We start from the raw sequence: 14,989 nt of genomic DNA on the forward strand, positions 1-14,989 counted from the left end.
TCTGCAAAGCCTGGCGGAACACAGCGTCTCTCCGCTGCAGTGGCTGAGGGACCCCGGACCTCTCCAACGCAGACTCATAGTCATCGGGTATGCCAATATCTACCCAACTCAAGAGCACTGTGGAGGCTGCATGAAGCGGATCACTGATCCAGCCAGCAGCCTATACAAAACAGCAAGGAATAAAACATGACCCCGTACCACGAAAAAGTAGATGACCATTACCTGAACCCACCAAGCAGTACGTACCCCACAGCAACAATACAGACAAAAATCAAGAACACACTAAAACCACCAACTGTTAGAAAATTCTTTATTGACAAAAAGATGCATTCCAACCCAACGCATTTTATTCCAATCCAACACACATTAAAAAAAAAAAAAGACTTGTGAGATTGTAAAAAAAACAAAACAAACAAGACTAAAAAAGACATTGAGATGCTCCATTCCACCCCCACACTCAATACAAAGAGAGCCTGTTTACAGAACTGAGGGAGCCCAGAGATCCCCGCTCTGCCACCTCTGGTTTCCAGTCAGCAGCGCCCACAGCAGGCTGTTGTTATTGAAGGCAAGGAAAGCAAAACGCACACGCGTCCCCGAAGAGCACAGAACCCACTGGGTCACCAAGACAGCCGGGCCGACACCTCAAACCATACAGCTCAGGAACAGGAGCTCTGCATCACCCTCTAGAGTGAACTCGCTCAACGCTGCGTTAACAGAATTAATTACACACCGCTCTGTAGCTTCCCAGATACTTTTTGAAATCTAACATGAAATACTAAACTACTACTATGGACTTCTGCGATGTCATTTTGAAGTTTCTTGAAATACACCGGCAAGGCCTAAAACTAGAGGCGATTCTACAGCTACATCCAAACGTTTTGAATCCAGTGTTGCTCGAGTCCTAAAAGCCACAGGGGCAGCGTCTCTCTCCCTACTCCCTCAAAGTTAGCATCACCTGATAGAACGCATGAGCCAAGACTAAAGATGCATTGCATCAGGTCATTTAAAACGGTTTTATTCAAAAAGGAGGAGAGGAGAGAGAGTGTAAAATGCAGGTTTTAAAAACTAATGAAACAGTCAAATGTCAGAAATATAAAATCAAGTTTGGGGCAAAGGTGGGGGGATAACAAATAGAATGTAGGGAGGAGAGGAGGTGAAACGCTGCAGCCGTGTTACACATTCCCACCGAAGCGATCTGCTCGTTTTCTCTTCTTCGCCTGATGAAACAAGAAAAAAAAAGGTTTGCTATCAATAACTGAACTGCATGCTTACTGAACAGGGGTGGAAATCAGACTCCCGCTGCACAGCACTTTGATCTATTCCTGGTTCTAGGAGCTCAACAAGACTCAGCCAAGCTTGTTCCCTCTACACTGCGGTTAATAAAGCTTGTAATAAAACCTGGAACGGGTGAAACTGCTATGCAGTAGGAGTCAGTTACACCCCTGCGAACGCAGTCTTCAGAGTCGCTCAGCGGGCTGTGCTGGTTCTGGGGTTTACCTCAATGTCGTCTGTGACTCCAGCAGCGCTTGTGAGAATACCAAACCTCTCCTTTCTCTTCTTCAGCTTCTCATCCTCCTCCACCTGCAAACAGAGCACGAAAGAAAGAAAGAAAGAAAGACTCATTATGTCCATGCTTTTTTTTTTTTTTTTTTTTTTTTTTTAAATGACATGATTCACAAGTAAAAAAACAAACTCAAATATTGAAACACTGGCTGGACTTGATCTCTCAAAAACCAACAGATTGCAAGAACCAAGCAGCAAACACCTGCACTGAAAGTCTCTCTCATGCTCTGTGAATGAAGGCAAAGCCTCAGCTGCATTTGGAGGCGAATTGATAAAGGAGCGGGGACTGAAATGACTGAAGACACCCCGAGCTCTAGCAGAGTAGAATGGAAAAGGCTGGATAAAAGGCGATCAGGGAAGAGAGAGCGCTCTGCAAACAGGGAGCACGGCGCATTGTCAACAAGACAAATTTCAGGTCAGAAGCCAGGAGGTCACGACTCTGTGCAGCCAAACCCATTCCTCACTCGCTGTGGATCACACCGCACACGCTCCGGGGGGGTCCCGCGCTGGAGCGGGGTGGCCAGTGTCAAAGTGTTTACAAAACAAATATACAAGGACCTGGCAGAGCGCACACTAGAGAGGCTCGTGCTGGTCGATCCACTGGGAAAATGAAAAACTGTTTCATTATAGAAAGATCCAAATCAAGTGCAGGTGGAGGGGTTTGGGATGGACTGTCGTGAAGTCTCCAACTTAGAGAAATCACCCCCTTGCAAACCCAACAGCCTATCATCAACCGTACAAATCAGCACCAGAGACTGGAGTTCCTGTCAAATGAATGTAAACAAAACCACACACACATACAAAAATGGCAAAACTCTCCCCACTAAAGCCAATATTACACCATAAAAACACAACCCCCTCGACTGGACTAAACAGGCTTTTAAAAGCAGGCTTACGACAGACCTAAAAACAAAACCAAAAAAAATCAACTCTGTAAAGAAAAAAGTGACAAGATGCACTTCTACATGGAACGACAGTTAAATAAATTCAATGCATCTGTTTGACTTCAGCAGCAGCTCTCTTTCCTCGCCCCCCCAGGAGAGTAGCAGGGCGGGGGGGGGTACTCCCAGCCCCCTTTGCAGTCCCACTAAATCAACATTGTTCTAATGATGTGTCACACTTGACCCCTGGCAGCGCCCTGCCCCTCACGTGACGCCTGCCTCACAATGGGCAGACTCTCCATTTTTAGTGCCTCGCTGACACATTTTGATTCATGGGCCTGCCTGGCCCCGTCAAGAGAAAATTACCCCCATCAAAACGCCAGCATCTTCACATTCATCAACTCAACCTCTGGCCTCCGGCAACACTTCTCATGCCGAGCGCGCCGCGGCCATCGGAGCAGAACCTGAGCAGCACCCCCCGTCAGAGCCGAGCGAGTGGATTTACCACAATAAAAAAACAAAGGGGGGGGGGGGGGGGGGGGAGCAGTGCAACCCCCCTCCAGCAATCCCAGCCAGCTTTGCATCTTCATCAGAAAACACAAGAGGTTTAATCAGGAAGCCTCGCCTGCGCCTCGTTTACAGGAATGCAGAGTCCACGGCAGCATGGATACTCAACTGCTAACGTTCCTCTGCATCCGATACAACAGAAAGCAAAACACGAAGCAAACCGAACGGGAAAAGAAGCAGGGATGGACACAAGACTCCTACAGCAGTGTCAGCCAGTCCAGGTTTTACTACCAGCTTGGGATTAGCCCCCAGTGTTGAGGTAACAAGCTCGGGTGTGTCTTATTAAAACTCCAAGTAAAACCAGGAACGGATCACACTGCTGTGCAATGACTGTCTTGCTTCCACCCCGCGAAGGCTGTTAATACGAACGACAACTTAAAAAGCAAACAGGAGCAGTAAAACAGTTCATCTTCACTGGACACCAGGGGAACCTCACATCAAAGCGCGCCGCTCGCATCGCTGACACAGCCACAGAACACAAACACTGCATTCTACTGTCAATCTACCCTCGAGTCACATGACAGTACAGCAGCTGTAAAGACCCACTCCTCTAAATTCTATCTTCACACACACCCAAGCAGTCACCATGCAGATAATCCCAAGACGCAGCACAAAACTGAGCACGATGTATCTTGAGTGGGATCAGAGTCTCCCGTATCCGCTGATGAACGGTGGAACGGTGATGGGTCGCGGTTGACTGCGTCGCTATGGAGATAAACCTGCGAGCGATCGCATGCCTGTCACTGACTCACCTGAGAACTCGCTGGAGGCCAATCCACCTGCAGCATTCGAAAAAAAAAAAATAATCGCAAAACCAAGATCACGGCTCTCACCTGCGTCACCCGCCTTCGTGTCTCAAGTCTCAACCGGCTCAAAGTTTAACCTCGGACTGTTCAAAACACTCTCATGCCTCTAACTGACTGAGAATTACCACTGCTATAAAATCATCATGTTCAGAAAACCTCTCTCAAGCACGCGATCGATTCAGACACTCGCTGGTAACTTCCGGAACCTTTCTCAACAGGGACGGGAACAAAGACTCCCGTTGCACAGCAGATGGATCCGTTTCTGGTTTCACTATAAAAGTTTGAAAAGACACACTCGAGCCTGCTACCTAAACACTGGTGCTAATCAAGCCTGTATTAAAACCTGGAATGGATGATACAGCTATGCAATGGGAGTCATTTCCATTCCTGTGTAATCGCATTGGAATGTGCAGGAACAGCAACTTCACACAGGTGGACAGTCACACCCCACTGACACCCGCCAAACAAACCCTGCTTTCAACTCACAGCTGCAGCAGCACGGGGCTTCGAGAGAAGCAGGCTGTCAAGCGCTCTGTGAAATCAGCTACGCGTCAATCAAAACCAGGAAGGGTCAGGGGGAAGGTCCTCCCCAGTGCTTCTAAACAGAACAGCTTTACCCCGGCCCAAGGACAGTCAGAACCCAGCTCAACGAAGTCTGAAAGTCTATTAAATGTATTTACTGTGTGTAAAACAGCAGACGCTAAACCTAGTGCCAGGTGCAAGAAACAAAGGGTTGTTTTTCTTTTTTTTTTGTCAGGGAGGTCATTTAAACAAACCACATCAACAAAACTTCACCTCTCCAAAAACTGTCAGCCCCCCCCCCAACGCCAGGCAGGCAGGGCAGGGGTCACACACAGAGCCACGGGCCCAACCTGTCTCCACCCCGCACCTCTGCAGCACAGCTAGGTGTTGTAATGAGCGAGCTCAGCTAGAACGAAGGAGGAGGGTTTTTTTTTCTGCTGGAATCCCAGGCTGTAGACAGCAAGGCCCCAACCATGCATAACTAAAGCAAATGAAATCAGTTTAAAATGACAAAAACTAGACGCAGAACACAAGGTTTGGCTCGGCTGTACTGCGCTCTTTCTAGTTTAAAAACCGAGCTGTGTTTTCACCCCTCAGATTACGAGGACACGCTGAACTTGTGGTACTGAACGTCTCAACGCCGAGGTTTTATCACAATCGGACAAGAGACTCTAGGGAAGAGACAGCAGTGTAAATAAACAAAGCAAGCAAGCGTGACAGATGGAACTCAAACCCCATCTACATTCTCCACGCATGGCCCGGTGTTGTGACACGGTGAAATGCAAAAAGGCGATCTCAGCACTAGCGGGCCCATCATCACATTCCCAGCTCTGACGATAAACCCTCACCCCCCCCTCCTCTTTCGTTCTGCTTCATTTAGCACTTGTGTTATTGCACCGTTATCAACAGCGGCCGTCTGCAACCGGTGACCCAGGAGGCCGACCCTTCTGTGCGTTGGTAAAATGTTTTTTGTGCTCATGCCAAAAAGCAAAGGGGGAGGGGGGGGCCGTTCTACCTGAACTGGATGAAATATGTGCAAGAGCTAGGAGCAGGGCTGGCCAACCACGATCCTGGACAGCCACAATCCAGCAGCTTCTCTGGGCATCTTTAAATCATCAATGGCTAAAGACAGCGTTGGCCAATCAGGAAAAGAACTGACTCGGGTGGAACGGAAACCACAAGACCCTGCGGCTCTCCAGAGGCAAAGGGGTCCCCCTTCTCAAGAGGAGTCCTCTTCCAAGTTCAACATCTGGAGCACTGTGCTTATGCTTCATGAATACATCCCCAATTACACGCTTCAGAAAAGTTCGGGGTTAGAGGTGCTCTGTGAATTACACGGAGCTCGCTGCAAGTTTCTGGGGTGAATTCATAAAGCAACAGCACAGCAATGAAAGCATCTGTGGGAGAGCACGGAAACGGGGATCCTTGAACGCACAGCACCCCAAGCACTTGAGCATCAGGGCTTTGGAAAGAGAGAGCAGCAGAACAAACACAGTGGCGCTTACTTCCTGGGAACTCAAAAGAACATGGCATGCCGAGCTCAGCCTATTAATGATGGTCAAGGGCAAACCCTACTGAAAAAAAAAAAAAAAAAATCAGTGAATTTAACTTCATTACAACCCTAAACGCACACATGTTCCCATTACCAGCATGAACAAAACCAGCACATTTCATATGCAAATGCATATATTATACACACACACACGGAAAAACAGCCTTTACAAATCCATTGCATACAAAATTAGTAACTGGAACCTAATGTGTTTTCAATACTTTCTGGCAGACAAAACCCATTATAAAAAAAAAACAAAAAAAACCATAGCAGCTGGGGGGGAGGGGGGTGGGTTTGGTACCCAAACACACACGAACTGCCCCCCGAAACACATTTCAAAAGCCCTCATTAACCGTGCTCGTCCGCAGCACCCAAAGTGCATTGTGCTGCCGCCAGCCTCTCCCCAAGGCACACTTCATTGTGTCCATCTAGCCCAGCTGCAGAGCTACAGCACAGCTATGAAAGGGTCTGATAAACCCATTCTGATTATATGGGGGGGGGGGGGCTCTGGCGAGCGAGTGATGAATCCAAGGCCCCCGGAAAAGGTCAATTAATATCCCTAACAGGACCGGGGCACGCTGCCATCGCGTCCCCAGAGAGAGAGAGAGAGACTGTGTGTGAATTAATAAGGTACAGGCTTCAGGACAACAGGACTGTGAGACGGTGTGAACAGCTGAGAACGCTCGGCCGTTGTAAAAGAGAATAGGGTCTGTTATAACAAGGCAGGTTACAATAAACATGCTATGCAATAGATTATTAACACATCTGTGCAGCTTTCCACAGAAAACACTTCAAACCAACACAGCACTTAGAATGATCTGCTTCCAAGATCTGAATGAACAGCACAAGTCTGTAGCAAATGATATATTTGTTTTGAAAAACAAAATAGTCTCCAAGCAGCAAATCACAGCTACAGCTTCTACACTTAAACACAGCAAGAAAAAGTTTAAAAAATGAAAAAAATCTTTAGTTACAAGTCCAAGGAGAATGCTGCTCTCCTGGGCAGCAGCAGAACTGGGTTAGCCAGCCGAATCCTCCCAACATGACATCACAGAGAGAGAAGTGCAAGTTGCACTCAGTGTCCAGAACAAAAGGGACAGATTCTGTTTCACAGCAGGGACAAACGAAACCAGATGACTGGTTAGAGGCAGGTCCTGACAAACAGTGTAACCCCTGCCCCCCCCCCTCGCAAAACACTGTGTGTGCACTGGACCCTGGTGGGGGGGGGGGGGGAGGGGGAGTCTCCACCCCTCACTCCCCTCCTCCCTCACCCTCACCTCCCAGTCCTCACACACACTCTCTTTATAACTACTCAAGAACTTCTTCAGCCTTGGATGCCAGGAATGCGATTCTTTAAAAAAAAAAAAAAAAAAAAACACACACACAGAGCTCGGCCAGATTCATTAACTCTTCCCCGTTCTCTGCAGTTGTGTAAGAGGGGGGTGACATCACATGACCGAGCAGAAGGGGGGGGGGGGGGGGGGGGGGAGTTAATTCTATTCTGTGAATCGTAAAACACAATCTGGGAGGGAGGCACTGGAGTCGCATTGTCCACAAGGAGACTGATTTAGTAACACGGCTGAAATATGAGGCTTTCACAGAAGAACGATGGGATTTTTCTTGGACGGACGCGGCACAAGGGGGAAGCTAATTGCCCCCCCCCCCCCCCCCCCCCCCCCCCCCCAAAAAAAAAGTGAGAAAGGATTAGCAAGGTTTAGCAGCGTCAAGATCCAAACTAACCAGCAAAGAGACACTTGATCATGGTGGGGGACCGAGGACAGGGATCATGTGAGACAATAAAGGCCTGTATACTGCAGCTACGCTTTCCCTTTCCCAGCAAGAGCGTTCAGCTGATCTGCCTCAATCAGGGAGGCTCAAAGAAACACAGATTATCCGCGAGAGACTTCGTTATCCACTCTCGCACAGCAGCTGCAACACGCACAGTTATTTCTATTTAAAAGTATTTAACAGCACTACGATTTTTGCAAAGTTATTTTTTTTGGATCACCCAAGTTACTGGCAGCGAAAGAAGAATTCAACTAATAAAAAAAAGGGGGAGAGAGAGAGAGAGAATAGTCGTAGCTAGCAAGGGATCAAGCAAACAAAAGAGACACCAAAACAAATACAGGACTGCCAGCTAAAACAAAAACACAGAACTGAAGCAGCATTGCACTACATCACCGCCTTCCCTGGCTTAGTTAAAACATTTTAAATGAGACACACACACACACACTGGGGGCTGCTCCTGGAACACAGCCTGTCCTTTCCTTGCACTGCTGAGCCAGTACAAAAGCATTAGGTGCACAAGCGCATCTCCAGCCCCATTCTCCGAGAGAGGAGGCTGGGCAGAGTGACAGGCCCTCACTGGAACAATTTTCATGGCTGCCAGAACTATTCTCCTCACTGTCACTTCTCATTATCCCTGGCTGGAGAGCCCCCATTCAGGAAGAGTGAGGGGGGGGGCTGCTTTGATGTACTGAACACAATCTAGTGTGTGTGTGCGTCAGTGTGTAATTATATATATTATACACCTACAGGTTTTTTTCTGCCACTGCTGTCTCCTGATTCGAGAACGAGCTGTTGGGTGAAATGAGTTTCCCTGCAGCTGTTTCAGTTGATTTTGCTCTGCTAGAGATCAGGCAGGGAGTTGACAGAGTCTTCCCAGGCACACCGACACGAATCCCATTTCAATTGAACGCATTTCAGCGGGGTTTTTTTTTGCTGAACTTCCCTCTTAAAAAGGACATGTCTTTGTCTTTGACCCGAAAAAAAAAAGTGAAGAGGAGACTCTAGATGGCGCTCCTGGCAGAGACAGAGAGGGGAGGAGCCATTATCCAGTCAGCAACATCACTTCCTCTTTACAGACCGGCCAGAACAGCAAGAAAACAAAACACTGAAAACCAGACCCGTGCAAGTGAACCCGTTCTCTTTATAAATAAACGCCACCACAGAGTTCCCTCAGTATTTCCCCAAGTCTACTGCCCCCTGCTGCATCCGAACCTGCTTCTCTAAACTATTACACAGGCGCAGCAACTGACATTTCACATGCAACCTGGGGGTTAAAGCAGACTGCCTAAACACCAGCGGACAGAAACGGCAGCCGTGTCAGTCCACAGACGACAAAGAGACTCACAGCACTGCAAGTACTCGGGAGTGCAAATCAGGCTGGCTTGCAGCTGAATTACACTTTGTACCCCCGCCCTCCAAGGGCAAACTAATGGGGGGGGTCGGGGGTCAGACCAGTTTAAGGAGTATAATTTGCTATTTGTTTGTACTCTTTCGCTCGCGATTGTAAACGCGCACAAACCCCCAATTCAGCCTGCGCTACAATATGGAAGCGATTTGTGTTCCCCCAGCACAGTGTTAAAGATCTCTCTTACACAAACACTGCTCTTGGGAAAAGGTCAAGTGGCTTTGACCTTTCAGGTGTTACAGGTGGAACTGCTTGACAGAGACTCCCGTGCGTGCCAGCACCAGTCTGCAGGGACACTGAACTCTCTTCACTCGGGGTGAAAGGGTTAGACAGAGGCAGCCCCCCCCCCCCCCCAAATCACCGTTACAAAACAGAACAAGCTTCAGGGAACGCCGAGAGTCATTCCCAGCTTTCTTCTGACATTCTTGTTTTGTATTATAAAGACACGTGAAATAGACAAACAGCTGCAGGGAGAGAGAGAATACATGAGAGTTTCAAAATAAACTTGAGAGGTTAAATCTGCAGCTGCCAGTTAGTTTGAAATTCGAAGCGCGCCTGTACGAGACCGAGACACACAGCATTTCCAGTAATGCTCCCAATTCGACTCTTCCACCACCCCGGTCCTGTTTTAAACGTGGTTAGTGTAAGCATTTGGTTACAGCTTGAAAAAAAAAACAGAATAACTTATAGATCAGGGCAGCAGGATGCTCGCTCTCAGACAGAGAAAGAAGACTCCCATTGCAGAGCTGTTTAATCCAGTCCTGGCTCCGAGTTTAATAACACACCTCTGCTTATCACCTATCCACTGGGGCTATTCAAGCTCCTATTAAAACCAGGAACGGGTAACACTGCTACGCAACAGGAGTCCTATTTCCCACCCCCATCATATATAATCTAGCAGAGGGGAGCTTGCAAAGCTGAGGGGACAGTCCAGTATATTTACACACAGCCTGGCTGCCTACCTTCTTTGAGACTGAAGACACATTCATCCCAAATCTCTGGGCCCTCTTCTTCAGCTGGTCTACATTGACCTGGAAAAAAAAAAAAAAAAAAAAAAAAACAAACACACAGGCATTAATCTAAATTAAAGCAGCCACTTCGAAACAACGAAGACCTCCCCACTCGCTACACAACAGCAAGAGTTGAAAAGTGTGTTACTTACAGCTGGCTGGCTGGCTGCAGAGGAACCTGAAAAAGAACAGGAGCAGCAACTAAGTACGATACAGCAACTAACTCCTCCGCACCCTTTCCCAACGCGTGAAACACGAAAATGACAGCAAGACCTGCCCCCCTCCCTACTGAAACGAAGGCTGCGATCGCCCTCTGCACTGCGGAACAGCTCCTACATCTCGCCTGCCTCAATCAGAGTCTTCCCCTGCTCTCCGAGCTCCAAGCCTGGAATCTGCCATCAGCTGCTGCTATTTCATGTATTATGCTACTATCATGTGCTATGCACTTTCCACTGTATTCACTGTACTATGCATTGTATATCACATATTATTCGTGTCTCTGTATTTAAAGTATGGATTTTCTTGTTACTGTCTCTTGTAAATTCTTTGTGATGGTGCTCCACTATGAAAGGCGCTATATAAAATAGACAGTGATCAATGAGTTTCCTCTTTTCAGAATTTACATTATGAGAGTAACTTTGATACAATCCTTGCATTGCAGGGTAGACCAGGACACTGCTGGATGTAGTGCAATAAGAGCTTTTGAAAGTGTTCACACAGTTTGTCAATGGTACCTTTCTCTGCAAGGTACAGTACTAGGATTCAACAGCACCTCTGCAACCCAACACACTGGGTCACGCGGCACAATTTTTCTGCACAAACACACTTCTTAACTCACCTTTCTCTGGGGCTGCTGGCAAACCAAACCTGCAAGAAGCAGAGAGAGAGTGAAGACAAACTCTGTGTGCTCAGAGAGTCCAAACCCAGCCAGCAGTGGAGGCTTTACCTGAGCCAGTCAGTAAACTAACCAAACACACCGCCTGCAGGGTCGCTGTATCTGAAACGCTCCGAATCAAACACGGCTTGGGGTTTGACAATAAAACTGGACCCGGTGAGTCCGAGCACATACTTCTATATAAAACATTATCATCAGGGGGCTGTGTGACGACCCACAGGAGTGAAATAAGACTGCATTTCCACCCATTCCAGGCTTCCTGTCCTGCATTAGCCTCAGTGCTGAGGTACCAAGCTCAGGAGAGTCTATTAAACTCATAGCAGAACCAGGAATGGATCAAACCGCTTTGCAATGGAAGTCTAAAATTACACACGCAGTCACCAAAGAATCCGTTACGTCAGCATGGGGACGGAAATAAGACTCCCGCTGCATTCCTGGTGTCACTGCGAGTTTAATAAGGACACATCTGTCACCTACACACAGTGGCTAGCTCATAGTAAAACCTGGAATGGGATGAAAGCTCTGTGCAGACAGGGGTGCTGCTTCCATCGCTGCAGTACAAGGCAATGTCGCTGGGTCCTGTAAGCTGACTCACCTTGCAGCTCGAGCAGCCTTCTTACTCTCACCAGTCAGCGGGACATTAAACCGCTGCATTCTCTGCTGCAGCTTCTGAATGAAGAGACACACAAGAGCAGGAAACAGCCCTGATTAAGACACACCCCACACACACACTATCAGTGGAAGCAAGCTTCCCGTTCTGAATGATTCACCGTTACTCTGAGCCTCAGACAGATTACAGACACGCAGGCTGGTTAAAATATGAAGAGCTAGGCTGGCCCAAAGCAGCCACAGTCCGTGTTAACGGACAGAAATAAAGACTCCCACTGCACAGCGGCTCCTGGTTTCAGAGCGAGTTTAAATGAACTGCGATGCAAGGGGGGGCTTTATTTGCACCGCTGCTGTTCCCAGTACTGAACCCACACATGAACACACCAGAGCAGAGGAACGCTGGCATTGACTCCAGCCAACAGGAGGCTGGAAACGCCTTTTAAACAATGAATGAGACGCACAGAATCCCTACCTTGTCAGGAGAGGCTGTGGATGCGATTTTAACCACCTTTTTATCTGCAGCTCTGAAACAAAAAATAGAAAGAATTATAAAAACAAATATAGAATTTCTATGCATCAGAAACTTTAGCAACCAAAATTACGCTGGACTAATTATTATTCATGTTTTTTAATTTTAAAAAGCAGCCAATTGCATTCAGACACACTGAAAAAAGCAGCACGCCGTTTCCAGAACAAGCCAAAACAGCAGGGCAAGACCGCCCTCTGCTGAGGGAAAATGCAGGTGCAGGAATAGCTGCAAAAACACCACTTGAGATCCTAGCAAGACATGCTCCCCCCCCCCATTTCATTTTTTGTTTCTCAATCAGACCCCCTCAACGGGTTAATAAAAACTAAAATAAACACAGTCATCCATCATACCTAGATCCACAGAGTACATTTTCTTTAAAAAGCAGAAATCTGTGTTAACTGCACATGCAAGAGAGGGCACTCAATCTCGGCTGCATCAGCGTGCTGATTGAATATCTGCAGAACAGCTGTGTTGCACCAAACCCAGTCCTAAAAAGAGAGTCAGCAGGAGGCCAGGAGTCCAAGTCCAGGCTCATGCAATCACACGAGGAGCCCTTATTGAAAAGAGGGCGGGGACGGACCCCCAGCATGACAGAACAGCAATAACAAACCCCCACTCACCCTCCCTCCTCTTTCTCAGCGACTGCGACCTTCTCTGGCTTGGCCGGCTCCTCCACCACTACCCTGATCTCCTCTTCCTATTAAAAAAAAAAACACAGAGAGGCAGCCGGGTGAGCGTTTTACAAGCCAGCAGAGTGAGGCTCGCGTTAGCCAGGCTGGTAGAACGTCAAGTTCAAACAGCATCACTGAAGAACCACACCACCCCTCACACTAGAGCAGTTTATTTGGTGCATTCTGGGTGTTGCTCCCTATAAACAGGTCCCTGGAGGTCGCTCTGGAGAGTGTGCTGCTTTGTTTGCAAGTGTAAAGGTGGCACAGTGAGGTGTAATCAGTTTAATGAAGACAGTTTACCGTGATTCATTCATCGATTTCATCACTGTAACCCAACCTGTACCTCAGTATCTTCACCAAGGACTTCCTCTTCGTTCACGTCTTCAACAGCTAAGAAAACAGCAGAAACAGGCCTGTCACATACTGTCAGGACGATGCGCACTCACAATACAAATGAATAGCTGCTGAGATACATACTGATAGATGCACCCCACTGAAATATCTTCCATGGTGTACAGTTCCACAGTGGAGCCACAAAACACAAAGCCAACAGCACTTTGAACAAAGAACCCAAACTTGACCCCTCTATATAATGAGGAAATACACAATAGAGATGCAACTAGTGCAGGAGCGCCCTCTAGTGCCCAAGAACTGAAACGGCACCGCTTGTGTGTTTTTTGTTTATATCAATTCACTCCTTGTACAATAGTACCGCGAGGGGGTCCAGTCACGGTCCTGGAGGGACATTATTCCACCCCAGCGTGTTTAACTAAACGGCGATATTAAACAGATGGGGTGTTTAAGCCCCACGTTTAGTTTCCCTCGCTCCGGGTCTGTTAAACTGCGTCTTCGCTCACCGTGTTCCTCCAGGTATGCCCGCAGTCGGCTGACCAGCTCTTGTTTGTTCCCTTTGGTCTCCAGACCCCGTGCGGTGCATTCCTGTTTCAGCTCGACCAACTGTGGACAAAAAGGGGGGGGGTCAGTCCCGTTCTCTCAACTCCACTTCCTTTGAAGGGGGGGTTGATATTTAAGCTAGCTCGCTGCTGTGCGTTGTTATAATCGCTTGTATTTGAAGCCACTGTAACTGAACACAGACTGGGACTTATTTGCAAATGGAATTGAAGCCAGACCCGGGTTTAAAGACTGCAAAATAAAACACAGATGCTGGTCTCGGATAAACAGAACTGCGATACCGGAGAGGAAACACGGGTGGCGTGGCATGCCTATCCAACCCACTCTGTGCGTTTTACAAAACAAAACCCGACACTGCAAATAAGTCCACGGGGAGACTCGCTGGTCTCAGTAAACGGAGTCTGAAATGTGAATCGGGATCACCAGCAGGTCTGCGCGGGTGGGCACATGTGCGCAACTGGAAATACCGGCTGCGTGTTTTTATTAGTGTGTTATCAGAGGCTGCGATCACCCTGAAACACCGAGCTGCAGCAATCAAGCGACAGGGATCCGAGGAGCCATTAAACACCCACCGAACAACACAACCCAATACCCACCCAAAACACTCCCACAACCAAACAGGAACAAACCGCATCGAAACACGCCGCGCTAACACGCGTTACCGGACCCGCCCGCACTAAACGGCCGTTATTATTATTATTATTATCATTATTATCATTATCATTATTATTATTTCAATACCGGGATGCAAGAAACAATTTAAACACAACTTGGAGAAAAGCTCCAGCCCGCTGGGAAACAAGGGTCCCGCTGCGCCTCGCCACGCCTCGCTCTCCCCGGCTGAGCCGCCAGGACGCAGCGCGCTGCTGAAGGCGAAGCTCGCCCGAGCAATGGCCATTTTCAAACGCGTTTCACCGGGTCTGCACTGATCGTACCTTCAGCTTGTGCAGCTCCGCCACCTCCGCCATGTCGTCGCTGTGCGCTGCTTCACAAAGCGCGTCCAAACGCGCCTCGGAGAGGGCGGGGGCAGGGCGGGCACGCCGGGGACGTCATGAGGACGCTGCAGGTACATCGCCAGCAGGTGGCAGCAGAAGCGCGCGTTTTCTTTACCCCTCCTCTCGGGGCTCGGCTCTGCTTCACCCGAGCCCAGCCCCCGGGCAGCTTAAATGCGGGTTTTCATTTCGTTTTCTGTATAATGCTTCTTTATGACTTTTCCTAAGCTTGGAGTCATGAACTTATAGACAGAAAACTGAACCTTTGCGATCTTTACTTTTTTTTT

General features: G+C 48.2%; 1 protein-coding gene across 1 annotated transcript; it reads right to left on the reverse strand.

Annotated features, from left to right (window-relative positions):
* Positions 1-296: 296 nt before the first annotated feature.
* LOC121308840 (SAP domain containing ribonucleoprotein) lies at positions 297-14,752 on the reverse strand. Its single transcript, XM_041241516.1, has 11 exons — positions 14,646-14,752; positions 13,656-13,755; positions 13,142-13,188; positions 12,748-12,824; positions 12,071-12,122; positions 11,585-11,658; positions 10,933-10,961; positions 10,247-10,272; positions 10,047-10,115; positions 1,498-1,581; positions 297-1,217 (listed from the first exon to the last, which is right to left on the reverse strand). Exons 1-11 carry the CDS (start codon positions 14,676-14,678, stop codon positions 1,173-1,175), a joined length of 636 nt encoding a protein of 211 aa, XP_041097450.1. The 5' UTR covers positions 14,679-14,752; the 3' UTR covers positions 297-1,172.
* Between the last annotated feature and the right edge of the window lie 237 nt (positions 14,753-14,989).

This window comes from Polyodon spathula, unplaced genomic scaffold (assembly GCF_017654505.1).
Source record: "Polyodon spathula isolate WHYD16114869_AA unplaced genomic scaffold, ASM1765450v1 scaffolds_784, whole genome shotgun sequence".
NCBI lineage: Eukaryota > Metazoa > Chordata > Actinopteri > Acipenseriformes > Polyodontidae > Polyodon > Polyodon spathula.